This window comes from Salmo salar, chromosome ssa25 (genome assembly GCF_905237065.1).
Source record: "Salmo salar chromosome ssa25, Ssal_v3.1, whole genome shotgun sequence".
Lineage (NCBI taxonomy): Eukaryota > Metazoa > Chordata > Actinopteri > Salmoniformes > Salmonidae > Salmo > Salmo salar.
In genome coordinates, this window is record NC_059466.1 from 26,782,677 (window position 1) to 26,803,902 (window position 21,226).

The following is a 21,226-nucleotide window of genomic DNA, read 5'->3' on the forward strand; positions in this document are numbered from 1 at the left end:
CTGGCCCGCCCGTTCCCCAGACCTGAATCCAATTGAGCACATTTGGGACATCATGTCTCGCTCCATCCACCAACGCCACGTTGCACCACAGACTGTCCAGGAGTTGGCGGATGCTTTAGTCCAGGTCTGGGAGGAGATCCCTCAGGAGACCATCCGCCACCTCATCAGGAGCATGCCCAGGCGTTGTAGGGAGGTCATACAGGCACGTGGAGGCCACACACACTACTGAGCCTCATTTTGACTTGTTTTAAGGACATTGCATCAACGTCGGATCAGCCTGTAGTGTGGTTTTCCACTTTAATTTTGAGTGTGACTCCAAATCCAGACCTCCATGGGTTGATAAATTGGATTTCCATTGATTATTTTTGTGTGATTTTGTTGTCAGCACATTCAACTATGTAAAGAAAAAACTAAGATTATTTCTTTCATTCAGATCTAGGATGTGTTGTTTAAGTGTTCCCTTTATTCTTTTGAGCAGTATATATCATGACATATTCCTTTTGATAAGAAGGGCCGTGTATGAAATATGACTTGCTGATTTTTGACTACGTTTGATAGAGAGACTAGTTTGTATAAATGGCAATGATGAGATGAAGAGACAAGGCCCACTGTGACTATTGTTCCTGTGGCAGTCTCCTGTGGTTGTGTGGAGGTGTACTGTAGATACTTTAATTGCTGTCAATCCCCTGTGTCCACCAAACAGATGGAATGTAACATGAAGTTGTGTGAGCTGTATGTTTAGCTAAACCTGACGTAGTTTCAGAGTCTCAGAGTGTTAAACGTGGAGGTGTGTTGGCTTTGATATTTGAGATCAGACAGAGAAGGATTTGTAGTTACTTAGTTATCTCAGATGAGGCAGTAGGCACAACTCATATGAGTAATACCTGCCAAGCAAAAACTAGGCTTTATACAACATTTTCAACACTGAGCAAAAAGCTAGAATTAAATATCACTGTATTGGGAGAAGTGACTAAATATGCAGTGTTGAGCAAACATTATGTTTTGATAAAGTAGCCACATTCCCTATATAGTACATGTATCATAATTACAGTTATAGGGATCTCTATCCAATCTACCCAGGGACAGTTCAAGTACAAGTGGACTCTTATTAGTCTTGTGTTTGTGTGTGTGTGTGTGTGTGTGTGTGTGATTTCGAAGATATCTACAGTATTCATTTGGCAGATGAAATCCCTATGTCCATGACTGCAAGATTTCCAGCTCTCATACACTCACATGTCTGGCACCGGGATGACTGGGGTCTATGGTCGATAATGTTCCTGAGGCATTACTTCAGTGGCGCTGGGTGTCTGTGGATATTTATGGAAGCAGTGTTGACTATGTCACATTTGATACTGTTGACCTGTTATTACTGGCACAGACAAAAGGACAAAGGAAGTGACAGAATCTAATGGTGTTTGTTTCAATTTGGCACCCATGCGAGTCATACAATTATTATCTTAATTCAACAACAAAAAATCAAATACATTCTGTCTGTCCTCCTCATTCCACCACAAGCACAGGTTTCATTGAATGAGAAACTTCTGTTTACTACGCCACCCCACATGGTAATAAGATAAAGAATAGTGGAATAATAATGGTGAAATGATGTTGATTGGATATGAAGTGTCAACTAGGATAATGTACGTAGGCTAGTATCTGATGATCTTGACATTGATACTCTGAAGCTTTGTCATCATGTCGTAAATCCCTACTGTATCGGTTACAAATCATCACCTGACAACATGTACGTTTAGTAACAGAGAACACCTTATATGGAATTGATACTTGATGTATGACATCTTTCTATAATTACGTAGAAGACAGGTCACTCATAGAGCAGTCTGTCATTTTAAATGCACTTTCTTTCTCCTTTCCCTCAGAGCCAAGGATGGGTTAGCCATCAATCAGTTATCGTTATGCTTACCTTGTGGCATATGTGAGCTAACACCATGTAATAAGACCAGGCTTATTCATCAGTGTCATGTTGCAGCTGTCCTTGGTAGTCCTAAATGAACTCATGACATATGTGTACTTATTATAACTTATATAAACATACCAGAACGACAGTCTGATACAGACATCACTGAGGAAATGGAAGGGCAGGGGAGTATCAATGCTCATAGCAAAAACCATTATCCACAATAGTGGAATTTGCACTTCGCCTTCAAAAGAAAAGCCCCTTATTGAAGGAGATGCAAACGGATACAAATAGTGTGTCACGTCCTGACCATAGTAAGCTGTTATTTTATTAGTCACCCTCCCTAATTCTCCCTTTTTTTTGTGTGTTTGTTTAGATGTGTTCGGAGTAGAGTAGGTCAGGGCGTGACAGGTTTTTTTTCTAGTTTAGTTTCTGTGTTGTTATGTTCTAGTTTTGTATTTCTAAGTTGGGTTTTTGTTTGGGATGATCTCCAATTAGAGGCAGCTGTTCATCGTTGTCTCTAATTGGAGATCATACTTAAGTAGGTGTTTTTCCCACCTGGGCATTCCCAGTCCAGAGCTTCCGGCGACAGTTCCCAGTCAAGAGTTTCCGGCGACAGTTCCCAGTCCAGAGCTTCCGGCGACGGCCCGTAGTCCGGAAACCTCTTGAAATGGCCCGCAGTCCGGAACCTCTTGAGATGGCCCGCAGTCCAGAACCTGTTGAGACGGCCCGCAGTCCGGAGTCTTCAGCGACGGCCCGCAGTCCGGAGTCTTCAGCGACGGTCCGCAGTCCGGAGTCTTCAGCGATGGTCTGCAGTCCGGAGTCTTCAGCGACGGTCCGCAGTCCAGAACCTCCAGCGGCGGTATGCAGTCCAGAACCTCCAGTGATGATCCACGGTCCGGGTCCTTCGGCGACGATCCAGGGTCCGGTGACACAAAAGCGGAGGGATCAGCGGGCGGAGCGGGGGGTTACGCCCCGAACCGGAGCTGCCTCCTCTGCTGGAGGATTCGCGGGATGAGAACCAGAGCACCAGAGCCGCCATAGACATTAGTCACCCTCCCTAACCCTACCTTTTTTTTCTTCTTTTTTTTCCCGTGTTTGTTTAGATATGCGTTCAGAGTCCGCACCTTTGGGGGGGGGTACTGTCACGTCCTGACCATATTAAGCTGCTATTTTCTATGTTTTTTTTTTCTAGTTTAGAGTTTCTATGTTGTTATGTTCTAGTTTTGTATTTCTATGTTGGGTTTTTGTTTGGGATGATCTCCAATTAGAGGCAGCTGGTCATCGTTGTCTCTAATTGGAGATCATACTTAAGTAGGTGTTTTTCCCACCTGGGTTTGTGGGAGATTGTTTTTGAATTAGTGTATGTTTCACCTCTGCGTCACGGTTTGTTGTTTTGTTCTTTAGTTTATTTGTATGTATTGCATAGTTTCACAGTTCAATAAAATATGTGGAATGATAATCACGCTGCACTTTGGTCCGCTTCATCTTACGACAACCGTCACATAGTGGAATCATGACATATTTGGACTAGATAATGCTAAATAAGGTTGGAGTGTTTTTATATAAATTCAACAAAACACAATAATTAGTTAATTTAACAAAAAAAGTCACAATCAGTTAAAATGGATACATGTAAACTTCCGCATACTTATATTTCACTGTCCAGCCTTACCTATGGATTGTGGATCAATGAAATGGAGTACCAGTCTACTCAGTGACACACACAGAACTGTGAAGAGATTACACAAATATTAGCGTTGTCCCTCATATTGCGGGACTCTGAAACCACTGTGAAATGTGCCACATTAAGCTTGCCAGTCAACCTACTAATTGTATTGGACATTCATATTGCCCTGTATAGCCTTGCCTATAGATTGTGGACCAATTAAATGGGGTATCAGTCTACTCATTGACACCCACAGTACACAACTGTGAAAAGTTTACACAAATATTAGCGTCGTAGCTCTTATTGCTGAACTTTGAGAAATCACTATAAAGTGCAATATGAATGTCAATAAGCACAAAATAACTCATCATTTTTGGAGGTTTCATTTAGGCAAACAGCAAATTCCACTATTGTGGCTAATCCTTATTGTTGGTAGCTTACATAGGTGAAAGCTTGTGACTGTACATATCTGTAAAAGTAGATTGCTAACTAAAACTGGTACTTTTGCAATGATTTAAATTGTACCATTATGAATAACAAACAAATAAAATTGTATGAATTGATATAGACTAAAATCTATTGATGGATAAGTGATGACGGGCTCCCGAGTGGCGCAGCGGTCTAAGGCAATGCATCTCAGTGCTAGAGGCGTCACTACAGACACAGGTTCGATTCCAGGCTGTATCACAACCGGCCGTGATAGGGAGTCCCAGCGTCGGGTTAGGGTTTGGCCAGGGTAGACCGTCATTGTAAATAAGAATTTGTTCTTAACTGACTTGCCTAGTTAAATAAAGGTAAAATAAATAAAAATAAAATGTAAACAAATTAACATATGTTAGATAGTGTTGTTTATTACCAGATTCAAATAACATCTAAACTAGACAAATATAATGTAGCTGGACATACTGTATGCTGCCTCTGGCATAGTAAACAATCTGGTCCAGATTAGGTAACTTCATATGCTGAATATTAACTTCAATATCTATGTAATGTAATCATTAAAATTGTATGAATAGTACATGATAAAAAAACCTAAATTGTATATAATTAATGTAAATGATTACGAGTTGTGCTTTATTCTATAAACCTTTCATAATGCCTTAAACACTGACTAACTGAGTAATCAGTCTTCCCTAAAATGTGTTTTTCAATTGAGAGTTATGCTTTATAAACGTTTACAAATATCTTAAACATATAGATTGATTAAGTTATTAGTCCTACAAAATATGAATCAATAGCTCAATATAAGTGATAAGTTTGGGTATTTAATAAGACAAACAAAATGTTTAACAAACAAACAAATGATAATACAACCACATATATCAAATAAAACTTAATTTATGCCTCAATCACATCATAGAAAATCATCTGAAAATAAATACTGTACATGTTTACAGGGAGCAGGGAGCAGAGGGCAGGGAGCAGAGGGCAGGGAGCAGTGGGCAGGGAGCAGAGGGCAAGGAGCAGGGAGCAGAGGGCAGGGAGCAGAGGGCAATGAGCAGAAGGCAGGGAGCAGGGAGCAGAGGGCAGGGAGCAGAGGGCAGGGAGCAGAGGGCAAGGAGCAGAGGGCAGGGAGCAGAGGGCAAGGAGCAGAGGGCAGGGAGCAGAGGGCAAGGAGCAGAGGGCAAGGAGCAGAGGGCAAGGAGCAGAGGGCAGGGAGCAGAGGGCAGGGAGCAGAGGGCAAGGAGCAGAGGGCAGGGAGCAGAGGGCAAGGAGCAGAGGGCAAGGAGCAGAGGGCAGGGAGCAGAGGGCAGGGAGCAGAGGGAAAGGAGCAGAGAGCAGGGAGCAGAGGGCAGGGAGCAGAGGGCAGGGAGCAGAGGACAGGGAGCAGAGGGCAAGGAGCAGAGGGCGATATGAGGATCTTATATCTCTTTCATTTCAACATGCCTTTTATTGACAATCTCTTCGTCAGGTCTCCTTTATAAACTAAATTCAGTTCATAATTAAATAATTCAGTTATTTTTCATTTGTGTAAAATACAATTTCAATATGGGAGCAAATCATCCAAATATATTACTTTATTTTAAAAGGTAGATTTCAATTTCAATGTATAGTCTCCTATATTGGTTCAGAAGATATCCCACCATCTTGAAAACAACTGTCATTCTTTCATGTTCGAGTGGATCGTTGTTTTCTTTTACTTAAAAAATACAAATACCTCTGTCTGTCTCTCTGTCGCTCTCCATAACTAGTATTTTAACGTGGAAAAGGGAAACAATACATTATACACTACAGAGAATAACTGTACCAATTCAATGCTCTGTACATTATTGCATCAGAAAGCCACAACATATTGCAGCATCGTTTCAAATTAGGGATATTACATAGATATAAATGAAAGGCCCATGGTAACCCTGCCAAACAACAGGGTGATGCAAACAGGTTAACATCAGTTTAATTTCAATTCAGTCAATTCAGTCAGCAAACTGAAAGGAACTGAAGTTTAATTCCTGAATTGACGGTTTTGAAATGGAACAGACCTCATCCCTGGATACAAATGAACACTAATAGATTCTACCTTTTCTCTTAGAAAATAATGACTGATGATTACATAATATACTACAGAAACAAAGTACTGTAAGGGTCTAATCCTGACTTGAGCTCTGCACACTTAACTAACATGTTCTTGAAGAGATTTGAAGTCTCCTGTTGACATCAATGCATCTCAAGTTAAGATTCGGCCCTTATTAAGAAACCAAGAGAATGGTTTCTCTCTCTGAAGTGGGGGCAATGAGAACACTGTTACTAAATCATTTTTTTTACTATGGCTATCTACTGTAAGTTGCTGCATCAGAAGTAAAGTAAACCAATAATACAGACTGTTTGATGATAAGAAGAGTTGTGGTGTAGAGATTCAGCTTATTGACTTACATAATACAGACAGAACAGAGACCAAAACTGTATTACTGTGTTACAGTCACTGACATCAAGCAACAACTGAAACATTTGGCTGATTTCCCACTACTGGGCCAGACCGAGCAGATCCAAGCCAAGCGGTACTGCTCTGGTCTGGTTCCTCATCCACCGTAGTTGCTGGAACCGCGCTGGAAAGGACAATGTGAGAAGAAAATATTCAAGCCAGCTCAGTATGGTTCAGGTCGGCTCTATAGTGTGAATCAGGTATGACTGTCCTTCTGTCTGGGGGCTGTTATGATAAACACTGTCAAACACGTAGCTAGAACTGTCCATTAATTTAATCAAATAGGAAGACTATGGGTATTCAAGTCATTCAGGAAGTGGTTTGATTCTCTTTATTATACCACAAGAATCCAATACTTAGACCCTCAGTGGTCTTAGCGGGCCCACTGAACCTCTGTGCTTCATGCCTCAGGGCAATGCACGCAGACAGAGAAAGGTAAACAAGTTCAATCAAATAAATACACTGTTGTTTGTTCAAGCTTCGCAGTGCAGTAGTCCTCTCAGTTCAGTGCATTGGGTGGGTATTGTATGTACTAGGACATCATCCAGTATGCAGTGCACTCACTGCTCCACAAGGTCAGAGGTCCCCTGGTTCTCTGCTCTTGTCAGTTTCCCTCCGTGTTGCCTCTGGTGCCCTCTCTACCGATACACTGGGTCGTGTTCATTAGGGTACGCCGTAGCTAAATATTTTCGCAATGGGAGACAAAAACAAGCATTTCTTATTGGACGAGCTCAGATAGTACCTCACTGTTTTGCTCAGTTTCCTCCCCATTGCACTCAGGCTCTGTCCATTTTCTTCCATTCCCTGCCTACTGAACACGACCCCTGTGTCAAAACCCAGGAATCAATATGGGGTGAAGAGGATAGAGCCAGTGGTGGGCCGGACTGGCCCTGGAGCAGCCCGGAGGAAAGAGGGCATGCAGCCTGGCAGGCCGGCAGTCTGAAAGATGGAGGGGTTGGGCCGCGGATGCAGGGAGATGGAGGGGAGGGTGGTGGGGCAGAAGGGGTTGGAGAGAAACGTAGCAGGGGAGATAGGCTTCACCAGGTCCTTCTGAAGAGCCAGCTTGGCCTGGAGGAGAGGAGAGGACAATGGTTTAATGAGGGAGCAAATCTATTTATAAAGCAATTATTCTTATTGATTAGCTACAAAAACAAAAACAAGCTATTATTTTCCATGAGCATGAAGGCGTCTTTAAACCCACTGATGCATAAATATTCCTAAACAGTTTTAAGAAACTGCCAATAAATGTATTAACTATTAATCCCTGAAGTCTAAGCAACTGTTCCTGAGAGGCTTTGATTAGGAACATAGATGATACATACGGCCAGGACTGTGGAGCTGCGTTGTTGTTTGTTGTAAGGGCTGTATTTGGGCTTCATCGGTTTCCCAGCTACTCTGTCCTTGTGCCTTCTGCTGGAGATGTGCTAAGAAAATATAACAACAAAAATCAGTGATGTTACTATGGCTGAATCCCATGGGCCCTGGTCAAAAGCAGTACACTATGAAGGTTAAAGGGTGCCATTTGGGACACATTATGTTGAGCCAATATTAACAAGCTTGTAAGGTCCCTTCAAGCTGTAACAAGACAACAAGCATGGTATACCAATGCCTGTCATGAGAGACTACCTGTTTGAGCTGTATTTCTGAGTTGACATGAACATCACAGATCTCACAATGGAACGTTTTGTTCTGTAGTCCGGAACCTTTTAGCACGTTGGTGGCCTGTACTTTGAGCTTCGAGCCCGGTCTGGGATAGGCCTTAATTGGACCTGCTCCGTTCCTCGCCTCAAGCATAGTTTTGTGCTTGGAACCTCCAGGGGACAAAATAAATGGCAAAAACATAATTTAGTACATTGAGCACTGAAAATAACTATAGGCAAAACATAAAAAGAACAACATCTAATTTGTTAGGATTAAAAGTAAACCAGCTTTTGTTTTCCCATCCAAAATTCATATTGGTCAGCTTGAGTTCCAACTGTTTTTTTTTCTGACCTGGGTATGACGTCTGACCTCGCGATAACTACATAACAACGTACATGTCAATGTTAGCTTACATAACAAACATCTGACATATTGTGCCCTTCTGCTTTCAAAGCAATTATGCAATGTTTTACAATAAGGTCAATATGGCGTCTATTGTGATGTTGTGGTCAAGTTGTATACTCGTTGTATAAATATGTTCTGGAAACGTTTTGTTGTCTTTTTAACAACCAACCAAAATATGGCATATTTCCCATGACGTCTTGATATCTTCATGACAAAAACCTCTTTACCTTGTAACAGAGTGTTGACCTTGTAAAACCAGTTTACAACCAAATTATTACAATGTGTAGTATATACTGTTTAGGTAGAGTGCTGTGTGAAGGTATTTGTGGACATTGTTGTGAGATGGGTGTTAATGAGAGTTAAGGAGAGACTAAACAAGAAAAAGCTGAAAGTCTCTGGGGGAGTAACCTTAAAATACACACACAGAACCATACACACACACACACACACACACACACACACACACACACACACACACACACACACACACACACACACACACACACACAGACAGAGAGAACCACGCACACCCTCCTCAGAGGGAGTAACACTAACGTTAACACGGCGGTGATGAAACAGAAACAGATGCTGGAACACACCTATGTTGTGGGCCTCCAGCTGCGACAGAGAGTTGACGGCCACTTTGCACAGCGAACAATACAGGAGCTTTTTGGCTTTTTCCTCCTCCGACTCTGGCGTGGGCTGAGTTGCTGTAGCAGCAGCAGTGGTGGGGGACACGAGCCCAGGCTTGGTGCTGCTGCCGCCACTGCTGCTAGTCTTCATAACATGCCCCTGTAGGTGTGCTGGCGTAGCTGATGGGGGGCTGGCAGGCGTGGGATCACACAGGACGGGATTACAGGGGCTGTGGACGGACATGGCCATTGATGCTGCCAGGGAGGAGGAGGTGGAGATGATGGGGACGAAAGCATTTGGAGAAGCAAAGGTTTTATCCGCCTCACTGGGAGGCACAGCGATTTGCTCTGAGATCAAGAAAGAGGAAAGGAGGGAGGGGGGAGGTAGAGAGAGACACACGACATCTGACAGTTAGTCCGGGAGCGCTATGGAATATTACAACTTTTAGTGCCACATTCGTTCATATTTTCATTTTGGTGCGTTGTGTAAGAGTCTGATCCCTGGAGGAGGAGAGTCTCTTTTCACACAGCAGCAGCTCAGTAGCAGTAGAAGCAGGACTGAGCTTTTGGGCAGTGTTTTCTGTATCCCTATCTGCGTGTGTGTGTGTGTGTGTGTGTGTGTGTGTGTGTGTGTGTGTGTGTGTACATGTGTGTGCGTACTGTACGTGTGTGTGTCCCCATGTGTCCCTGTGTCTATGTTACAGAGCCTAGTCATCAAACTCTTGCCCCCCCCCATTGTGACACTGAGACGCCCTTTACCTCCACCCACTCATAACTATGTTGTACCACAACACAATGGAGGACAGGGCCACAAGGCAAGGCTGCCTGAACCAACACCCACACCCCCACACGATCCCTCCACCCGCCACCCTTCCACCCTCCACCCCTTCCCACACGCCACACCCACCCTCCAAACCCATGATCCAACGGCCTGCATTAGGAACCCTGCACGTAGCTTTCTATGAATGTCATTCTGCATTCCTCTTCTGAGAGGAAGAGGAATGCAATGGCAATGCCTGACTCTATGACATCTATGACATCTAAAAGCTACACGTTACTACACTGGTCTATATTTGGTCTAAACTATTGTTTGAAACTTCATTAAGCCTAGCTTCATTAAGTCTGATTTCCACTAAAAGTCTTCTATGTACTCTTTGAAGCCAATTTGTAAACTTAACATCAAATATCCTAAGATAAGGTTATCAAAAACATTTGGTTCAAAATGTCTATCTGCACCAACTGGGTCTACAGCACAGGAGATAGCAAGGGGTTAGTTATATTAGCATCCCAAAGCAACACATTCATTCACAGATAAGAGATGGAAGGAAACACATCAAAGAGATATTGACATATATTGGTGCCTGTTTGAATCAGTAAAACTTTGAACTGAATCTAGACCAAAAAATATTAAAGAAACAACCCTGTTTTACCCTTCCCAGGATTTCACCCAGTCAGACTCAAACCTTTAATACAATTACTCGGAAGAGAAAAAAGGTCAGAGACGATTTACATAGCTCACAATTACACCTATAATCCAGCATACTGTGTTTGTTCGTTTCAAGACATTACATAAAAGAGAGCCTCTTACGTAAACCGCTAAAGCTAGCAAATTTAATGATTTAGTTCAGGGGTAGGCAATTAGATTCAGCCGCGGGACGATTTTTGTCAGATCACATGGTCGGGGGCCGGAATACAATGTTGCTGTCTGATGAAAACATCTTGTGTCCAAACTGAAACCTTTCAGGAAATGAAAAAAATATACCATATTTTTCCATTAACAAACATATAGCTTTTGAAGTTTCATAATTATTTTGAATAGATTTTATTGGTCCTAAGTCATTAATTGTTCAGAGGCGGTTTTCAATAAATGTAATAAAAATAAAAATAAAAATTGTTTCATCTGACAGCGACAATAATTATAATAATTTGTGTATTAAGACCAAAAATATATTGTATTTGAAAATAACAATAATTTCATACCTTAATTACTGTACATTGAGACATCACATACAGTATGTCTATTTTTTTTAATTCTTGGGAATACTTGGGAATAGATTTCCAAAATATATACACTACCGTTCAAAAGTTTGGGGTCACCTAGAAATGTCCTTGTTTTTTTAAAGAAAAGCGATTTTTTTGTCCATTAAAATAACATCAAATTGATCAGAAATACAGCGTAGACATTGTTAATGTTGTAAATGACTATAAATGACTATTGTTGCCGACCCCTGATTTAGTTCTTCAACTCTCTCTAGTTAAACTGAATCTGACTTCAGCCTCTTTGTTTGCCAGAAACCCAGTGAGGAGCAACAACAGCATCCCCCCGACAGAGAGTGGGCCTGCATCCCAAATGGTACCCTATTCCCATGTGCTGAACGGCTTTTGACCAAGGCCCATATGGCTCAGGTGAAATGTAGTAAACTACATAAGGAATAGGGTGACATTTGGGACGCAGGCTGGGTCTGAACAGAGGCTAGTATTAATATGGCACCATGGCAGCAACCATCAGAGAGAAGAGAACCATCCCAGACATCCAACTAGATAGTCTGTGACACGCACTGTGTGAAAAGACACAGACTATGTCCCACATGGCACCCTATTCCCTATGCAGTGCACTACATAGGGCTCTCGTCAAAAGTAGTGCACTACAGTGCATTTGGAAAGTATTCAGACCCCTTGACTTTTTCCACATTTTGTTAGGTTACAGCCTTATTCTGAAATAGATTAAATTGTTTTTCCTCCCTCATCAATCTAAACACAATACCCCATAATCACAAAGCAAAAACAGGTTTTTAGACATTTTAGCAAAACAAAAGGTGAAATATCACATTTACATAAGTATTCAGACCCTTTACTCAGTACTTTGCTGAATCAAATAAAATAACATTTTATTGGTCACATACACATGTTTAGCAGATGTTATTGCGAGTGTAGCGAAATGCTTGTGCTTCTAGTTCTGACAGTGCAGGAATATCTAACAAGTAATATCGAGCAATTTCACAACAACTACCTACTACACACAAATCTAAGTAAAGGAATGGAATAAGAATATATTCATGTGTGGATGAGCAATGTCAGAGCGGCATAGGCTAAGATGCAATAGATAGTATAGAATACAGTATTTACATATGACATGACTAATGCAATATATGCAAACATTATTAAAGTGACATTATTAAAGTGACTAGTGTTCCATTTATTAAAAGTGGCCAATTATTTCAAGTCTGTATGTAGGCAGCAGACTCTCTGTGCTAGTGATGGCTATTTAGCAGTCTGATGGCCTTGAGATAGAAGCTGTTTTTCAGTCTCTCGGTTCCAGCTTTGGTTTGATTTTCAGGTCTCTCCAAAGATGTTCGATTGGGTTTAAGTCCGGGCTCTTACTGGGCCACTCAAGGACATTCAGAGACTTGCCCCGAAGCCCCTCCTGCGTTGTTTTGGCTGTGTGCTTAGGGCCGTTGTCCTGTTGGAAGGTGAACCTTCGCCCCAGTCTGAGTTCCTGAGCACTCTGGAGCTGGTTTTCATCAAGGATCTCTCTGTACTTTGCTTCATTCATCTTCCCTCGGTCCCGACTAGTCTTCCAGTCCCTTCCGCTGAAAAACATCCCCATAGCATGATGCTGCCACCACCGTGCTTCACCGTAGGGATGGTGCCAGGTTTCCTCCAGAAGTGACGCTTGGCATTTAGGCCAAGGAGTTCAATCTTGGTTTCATCAGACCAGATAATCATGTTTCTCATGGTCTGAGAGTCCTTTAGGTGCCTTTTGGCAAATTCCAAGCAGGCTGTCATGTGCCATTTACCGAGGAGTGGCTTCCATCTGGTGACTGGATCATAAAGACCTGATTTGTGGAGTGCTGCAGAGATGGTTGTCCTTCTGGAAGGTTCTCCCATCTCCACAGCGGAACTCTGGAGCTCTGTCAGAGTGACCATTGGGTTCTTGGTCACCTCCCTGACCAAGGCCCTTCTCCCCCGATTGCTCAGCGGCCAGCTCTAGGAAGATTCTTGGTGGTTCCAAACTTCTTCCATTTGAGAATGATGGAGGCCACTGTGTTCTTGGGGACCTTCAATGCTGCAGACAGTTTTTGGTACCCTTCCTCAGATCTATGCTTCGACATAATCCTGTCTCGGAGCTCTAAGGAAAAATCCTTCAACCTCATGGCTTGGTTTTTGCTATGACATGCACTGTCAACTGCGGGACCTTATATAGACAGGTGTGTGCCTTTCCAAATCATGTCCAATCAATTGAATTTACCACAGGTGGACTCCAATCAAGTTGTAGAAACATCTCAAGGATGATCAATGGAAACAGGATGCACCTGAGCTCAATTTCGAGTCTCATAGCAAAGGGTCAAAATACTTATGTAAATAAGTATATATATATTTTTCTCGCTTTGTCATTATGGAGTATTGTGTGTAGATTGATGAGGAAAAACATGAATTTAATCCATTTAATAATAAGGCTGTAACGTTATAATATGTGGAAAAAGGGAAGGGGTCTGAATACTTTCTGAATGCACTGTATATAGGGAATAAAGTGCCGTGGCATGCAGACAAAGAATACTAACGAGTAGCATCGCTGGCTCATTATATTTTACATTTACATTTTAGTCATCTAGCAGACGCTCTCATCCAGAGTGACTTATAATTAGTGCATTCATCTTAATATAGCTAGGTGAGATAACCACATATCACAGTCGTAGTAAGTTCATTTTTCCTTTTCAGCAAAGTCAGTGCTAGTACGTTATAGAACTTCTACCTAATCTCTGAAGATGTAACTCTACATTAGAGGGCTCAGCAGTGAGTTTCTGTCTGTGTCCCAAATGGCACCCTATCACCTATACAGAGCACTACTTTTGATCATGCGATGCAATTTCTGAAGCCCTCTAACCTTCTGCTGGGCTCTCCTCAGATGTGAGGCCAGATAGTGTGACTTTTTAAAAATCAAGATTCAACAGAAATGACTGCAAATGTACATTTTACAACACTTTGCTTTGGATTTGAAGCTTTATTTTCTTCCTTGGTTGGTAACATGCTTACCATACATCTGGTATATTCTGACTATATTCACCTATACATTAGACATGAGATATTATCATCTTTCCCCTATACAAGACTGAAACATGGAGAGAAATGGATGACATACAAGACTGAAGCATGGAGAGGAATGGATGACAAACAAGACTGTAGCATGGAAAGGAATGGATGACATACAAGACTCAAGCATGGAGAGGAATGGATGAAATACAAGACTGAAGCATGGAGAGGAATGGATGACAAACAAGACTGAAGCATGGAGAGGAATGGATGAAAAACAAGACTGAAGCATGGAGAGGAATGGATGACATACAAGACTGAAGCATTCGGAGGAATGGAAGACATACAAGACTGAAGCATGGAGAGGAATGGATGACAAACAAGACTGAAGCATGGCGAGGAATGGATGACATACAAGACTGAAGCATGGAGAGGAATGGATGACAAACAAGACTGAAGCATGGCGAGGAATGGATGACATACAAGACTGAAGCATGGAGAGGAATGGATGATATACAAGACTGAAGCATGGAGAGGAATGGATGACAAACAAGACTGAAGCATGGAGAGGAATGGATGACATACAAGACTGAAGCATTCGGAGGAATGGAAGACATACAAGACTGAAGCATGGAAAGGAATGGATGACATACAAGACTGTAGCATGGAGAGGAATGGATGACATACAAGACTGAAGCATGGAGAGGAATGGATGACATACAAGACTGAAGCATGGAGAGGAATGGATGACATACAAGACTAAAGCATGGAGAGAAATGGATGACATAGAAGACTGAAGCATGGAGAGGAATGGATGACATACAAGAATGAAGCATGGAGAGGAATGGATGATATACAAGACTGAAGCATGGAGAGGAATGGATGACATACAAGACTAAAGCATGGAGAGAAATGGATGACATAGAAGACTGAAGCATGGAGAGGAATGGATGATATACAAGACTGAAGCATGGAGAGGAATGGATGACATACAAGACTGAAGCATGGAGAGGAATGGATGACATACAAGAATGAAGCATGGAGAGGGATGGATGATATACAAGACTGAAGCATGGAGAGAAATGGATGACATACAAGACTAAAGCATGGAGAGAAATGGATGACATAGAAGACTGAAGCATGGAGAGGAATGGATGACATACAAGACTGAAGCATGGAGAGGAATGGATGACATACAAGACTGAAGCATGTAGAGGAATGGATGACATACAAGACTGAAGCATGGAGAGGAATGGATGACATAGAAGACTGAAGCATGGAGAGGGATGGATGATATACAAGACTGAAGCATGGAGAGGAATGGATGACATACAAGACTAAAGCATGGAGAGAAATGGATGACATAGAAGACTGAAGCATGGAGAGGAATGGATGGCATACAAGACTGAAGCATGGAGAGGAATGGATGACATACAAGACTGAAGCATGGAGAGGAATTGATGATATACAAGACTGAAGCATGGAGAGGAATGGATGACATACAAGACTGAAGCATGGAGAGGAATGGATGACATACAAGACTGAAGCATGGAGAGGAATGGATGACAAATAAGACTGAAGCATGGAGAGGAATGGATGACAAACAAGACTGAAGCATGGAGAGGAATAAATGACATACAAGACTGAAGCATTCGGAGGAATGGAAGACATACAAGACTAAAGCATGGAGAGGAATGGATGACATATAAGACTGAAGCATGGAGAGGAATGGATGACATACAAGACTGAAGCATGGCGAGGAATGGATGACATACAAGACCAAAAGTTTCCATATACCTGATTTGTCAGAGTTGCTGGCCATGACAGAGTTGGGTGAGGTGGTGGTGGTGATTTTCATTGCACTGTCCAGAGAAGGAGGAAGAGTAGGAGGAGGAGGGGAACTCTTGGGCGGCTTATTCTTGGTGTTCTCCTGTGCTTTGAGCTTCTTGGCATGTTTACTGCCTTTGTAGTGTGCCTCGGCTTGGCTCTACAGAAGGAGAACAAATGAACCATGCAATCAGGCTCGTTTCACACACAACGGGTCTTAGTCTCACATCATGGACTGCAATCACACACATGGGGGCATACACAGACACACAGACACACACAGACACACATACACACAGACACAAATACACACAGACACAGACACAGACACACACACACACACACACACACACACACACACACACACACACACACACACACACACACACACACACACACACACACACACACACACACACACACACACACACACACACACACACACACACACACACACACACACACACACACACACACACACACACAAACCTCTTTACTTTGTAACAGAGTGTTGACCTTGTAAAACCAGTTTACAACCAAATTATTACAATGTGTAATATATACTGTTTAGGTAGAGTGCTGTGTGAAGGTATTTGTGGACATTGTTGTGAGATGGGTGTTAATGAGAGTTAAGGAGAGACTAAACAAGAACAAGCTGAAAGTCTCTGGGGGAGTAACCTTAACACACACACTCTTCAATCACTCCGAGGAAAAACACAGCTTTCAATAGGCAGGCCCAATCAGAGGGAAAATGAGAGAGATGCTTGAAAGTGTTTGATTTGTAGAGCGGATCAGGATATTAGGATTTTCATAAAGCCGACGGGAGGAAGTTGTGTGTGTGTGTGTGTGTGTGTGTGTGTGTGTGTGTGTGTGTGTGTGTGTGTGTGTGTGTGTGTGCGTGTGTGAGAGAGAGAGCTTTAGACTAAATGTATTCTTGGTAAGAAAATAAATGAACAAGAAATGCAATCTAGTGAATGAGTATTATAGACGTCACTGCTTGCTTAGGGAGTACCGCTTCCTCCTGATCCTTGCTAGCATATGTGACCGCCCTCCTTGACAACATACCAACCATTTGAGCTATTGAAAAACATCTAATTAGCTAGCTCCATCCGTGACATTTCAAGCTAGCAGTGGAGTGAGCTTACACCTGGCAAACCGGTGTGCCTGGCACCTACTACCATACCCTGTTCAAAAGCACTTAAATCTTGTGTCTTGCCCATTCACCTTCTGAATTGCACAGATACACAATCCATGTCTCAATTGTCTCAAGGCTTAAAAATCATGATTGAAGTGAATTTAACAAGTGACATCAATAAGGGATCATAGCTTTCACCTGGATTCACCTGGTCAGTCTATGTCACGGAAAGAGCAGGTGTTCCTAATGTTTGTACACTCATTGTATATCAGGGGTGGGTAAACTACAGGGGGAGGGGCATACTAAATAGAAAGTACGTAGAAATTATAAATAGACATATATTTTCAAATAACTGCACTTGTTCTGGCACACAAATTGATATATATACAGTACCCGTCAAAAGTTTGACACACCTACTCATTCCAGAGTTTTTCTTTATTTTCACTATTTTCCACATTGTAGAATAATAGTGTAGACATCAAAACAATGAAATGACAGATATGGAATCATGTAGTAACCAAAAAAGTGTTCAATAAATCTAAATATATTTCATATTTGAGATTCTTCAAAGTAGCCACCCTTTACCTTGATGACAGCTTTGCACACTCTTGGCATTCTCTTAACCAGCTTCATGAGGTAGTCACCTGGAATGCATTTCAATTAACAGGTGTGCCTTATTAAAAGTTAATTTGTGGAATTACTTTCCTTCTTAATGTGTTTGAGCCAATCAGTTGTGTTGTGACAAGGTAGGGGTGGTATACAGAAGATAGCCCTATTTGATAAAAAACCAAGTCCATATTATGGCAAGAACAGCTCAAATAAGCAAAGAGAAATGACAGCCCATCATTACTTTAAGACATGAAGGTCAGTCAATGGGGAAAATTTCAAGAACTTTCAAAGTTTCTTAAAGTGCAGTCGCAAAAACCATCAAGCGCTGTGATGAAACTGGCTCTTATGAGGACAGCCACAGAGGATAAGTTCATTAGAGTTAACTGCACCTCAGATTGCAGCCCAAATAAATGCTTCACAGAGATCAAGTAACAGACATATTTCAACATCAACTGTTCAGAGGAGACTGTGTGAATCAGGCGTTCTTGGTTGAATTGTTGCAAAGAAACCACTACTAAAGGACACCAATAAGAAGAAGAGACTTGCTTGAGCTAAGAAACACGAGCAATGGACATTAGACCGGTGGAAATCTGTCCTTTGGTCTGATGAGTCCAAATTTGAGATTTGTGGTTCCAACTGCCGTGTCTTTGTGAGACGCAGAGTAGGTGAATGGATGATTTCTGCATGTGTGGTTCCCACCGTGAAGCATAGAGGAGGAGGTTTGCTGATGCTTTGCTGGTGACACTGTCTGTGATTTATTTAGAATTCAAGGCACACTTAACCAGCACAGCTACCACAGCATTCTGCAGTGATACGCCATCCCATCTGGTTTGTGCTTAGTTGGGGGGAGGCAGGTAGCCTAGTGGTTAGAGCGTTGGACTAGCAACCAAAAGGTTGCAAGATCAAATCCCCGAGCTGACATAGTAAAAATCTGTCGTTCTGCCCCTGAACAAGGCAGTTAACCCACTGTTCCTAGGCTGTCATTGAAAATAAGAATTTGTTCTTAATTGACTTGCCTAGTTAAAAAAATGGTTTTTCAACAGGACAATGACCCAAAACACACTTCCAGGCTGTGTAAGGGCTATTTAACCAAGAAGGAGAGTGATGGAGTGCTGCATCAGATGACCTGACCTCCAATTGAGATGGTTTGGGATGAGTTGGACTGCAGAGTGACGGAAAAGCAGTCAACAAGTGCTCAGCATATGTGGGAACTCCTTCAAGATTGTTGGAAAAGCATTCCTCATGAAGCTAGTTCAGAGAATGCCAAGAGTGTGAAAAGCTGTCATCAAGGCAAAGGGTGGCTACTTTGAAAAATCTAAAATATATATTTTTATTTGTTTAACACTTTTTTGGTTGCTACATGATTCCATGTGTTATTTCATAGTTTTGATGTCTTCACTATTATTCTACAATGTAGAAAATAGTAAAAATAAAGAAAAACCCTTGAATGAGTAGCTGTCCATCGCTTTTATTGGTAGTCACAGTCTTGTTCCACCATTGTAACTCCCGTACGGACTAAGGAGAGGCAAGGGTCGAGAGCCATGCGTCCCCCGAAACACGACCCCGCCAAGCCACACTTCTCTTGACACACTGCCCGCTTAACCCGGAAGCCAGTCGCACCAATGTGTCGGAGGAAACTACAAGGAGTCGCTAGAGCGCAATGGGACAAGGACATCCCAGTCGGCCAAACCCTCCCCTAACCCGGACGATGCTGGCCCAATTGTGTGCCGCCTCATGGATCTCCTGGTCGCGGCCGGCTACGACACAGCTCGGCATCATACCTCGATCTGTAGTGACGCCTCTAGAAAATACACTCTAACCACTAGGCTACCTGCCTCCCCCCAACTAACACAGTGACCGCTGCACCACTTGGGAATGACTTTGCTGCACCACCCTGCGAATTGATTTTGATGGACAAATCGGTCAAGAAAAACATCTGTTGGGCCTCGGTTGAATTATTTGTCAAATACAATATTTGTCATGGCATTTTTCTTGAACCATGATCCTCTTCTATGAGATGGAAGACTCCGGCCTCAATTACTTTTAAAGGTATATGATCCTATTCATCACACATATATCTTTCAAATCCCTGTGGCTATAGGAAAGGATTACTGCCGCTACCTTGCTCTCAAACCAAGTTGCATAATTTGAGGATGCAAACTGAAGTGAAGATATCCCTGTGCTTATAACATTTACAGAAAACCCATAGATATCCATGGAAATTCAGAACCTCCAACCAGGAGTAAGAATTATCTTTTGAGTCACTGAGTTGTGGGCGCATGAGTCACTTGTGAAATTAGATTATTGCTGTGACTCAAGTGTTGCATCCCCAATGGCACCCTATCGGCCCTGGTCAAAAGTAGTGCACTATATAGGTAATAGGGTGCCATTGGGGATGTACCCAAGATGACTCACCCATACTACCGGGGTGACCACAAGTCAGATGAAACACCAGAGGAAATGGAAAATCAAGTGTTTTCTCTGTCACATATCAAATTAGACACTATGTGTGTGTGTGTGTGTGTGGATATGGTGTGTGTATGAATGAGAGAAGGGTTTAAAGATCTGCTTTCCCGATAAGTGATATTTTCACCCCATTCTCAGCCCTGATTTCAATATTTTTTCTAAGAAAGCATTTATGAATAGATATAGTGGAACGATCCTTTTAATAATAGATATTTTGCAAAGATAAGATAATTAACAATTGAGCAGCAGCTGCTGAAAAAAATGAGCTCCTACAAATATTGAAATTTACATTTAAAAAAAAATCGTTTTTTAGAATGAAGTACATTGGAAAAAAGCAAAAGAAAACAGCAAGACTGAATTGGAGACAAAACAAGCAACAAACAAAGAAGATAGTTACTTTTTCAAAAGCCTATCTTTCATAAAATTGTACAGATATCTTAGCTAGCTGAATTGTTTACCAGTTGCTAAGCAGTTGCTAGGGACTTTCCTGGAAGAAGCTAGCTAGTTAACAAAGAATAACAAAGAATATCTAGTTAATAGAAGAAAAGAAATACAAAATAAGGACAGAAGAAAAAGGACATCAAAGTGAAACAGTCCTCTAAAGACACAAAAGACAATAGTACAAGAAACAACGCTTCTATTGCGTTTATATTCTATTTCTATAGCTTCTTCAAGGTTTCCAAGATGGCGTAGCAGTCAGACGTCCTTTGTCCTCGTCTTGTCCCGTGTGTATGTATTTGATGTCTTTTTGTCTTTTTCTTCACATATCTTTTTGTATATTTTTTCTAGAAACTCAACTTCAAAACTCTCCTGCAACCCGCCTCACCAAATGTGGTGCTGATCCTCCCAGCTGCCCACTGCACTGAGGATAGAAAATTCTGTCACCACCGATAAATCCACTATAATTGAGAATTTCAATATGCATTTTACTACGGCTGGCCATGCTTTCCACCTGACCACCCCTACCCCGGTC

General features: G+C 42.0%; 1 protein-coding gene across 4 annotated transcripts in view; it reads right to left on the bottom strand.

Moving 5' to 3' along the window:
* Window positions 1–6,824: 6,824 nt before the first annotated feature.
* Window positions 6,825–21,226, bottom strand: part of LOC106586462 (zinc finger protein 385B) — a 170,701-nt gene continuing 156,299 nt past the window's right edge. For all 4 annotated transcript variants that reach the window (XM_014173811.2, XM_014173809.2, XM_014173810.2 and 1 more), the window contains 5 exons: window positions 16,014–16,203; window positions 9,153–9,533; window positions 8,134–8,318; window positions 7,830–7,931; window positions 6,825–7,575 (listed from right to left, as the gene is read on the bottom strand). In XM_014173811.2, the coding sequence (XP_014029286.1) occupies window positions 7,351–7,575; window positions 7,830–7,931; window positions 8,134–8,318; window positions 9,153–9,533; window positions 16,014–16,203 (1,083 nt within the window). In that variant the 3' untranslated portion in view covers window positions 6,825–7,350. The remainder of the gene's footprint in view (window positions 7,576–7,829; window positions 7,932–8,133; window positions 8,319–9,152; window positions 9,534–16,013; window positions 16,204–21,226) is intronic.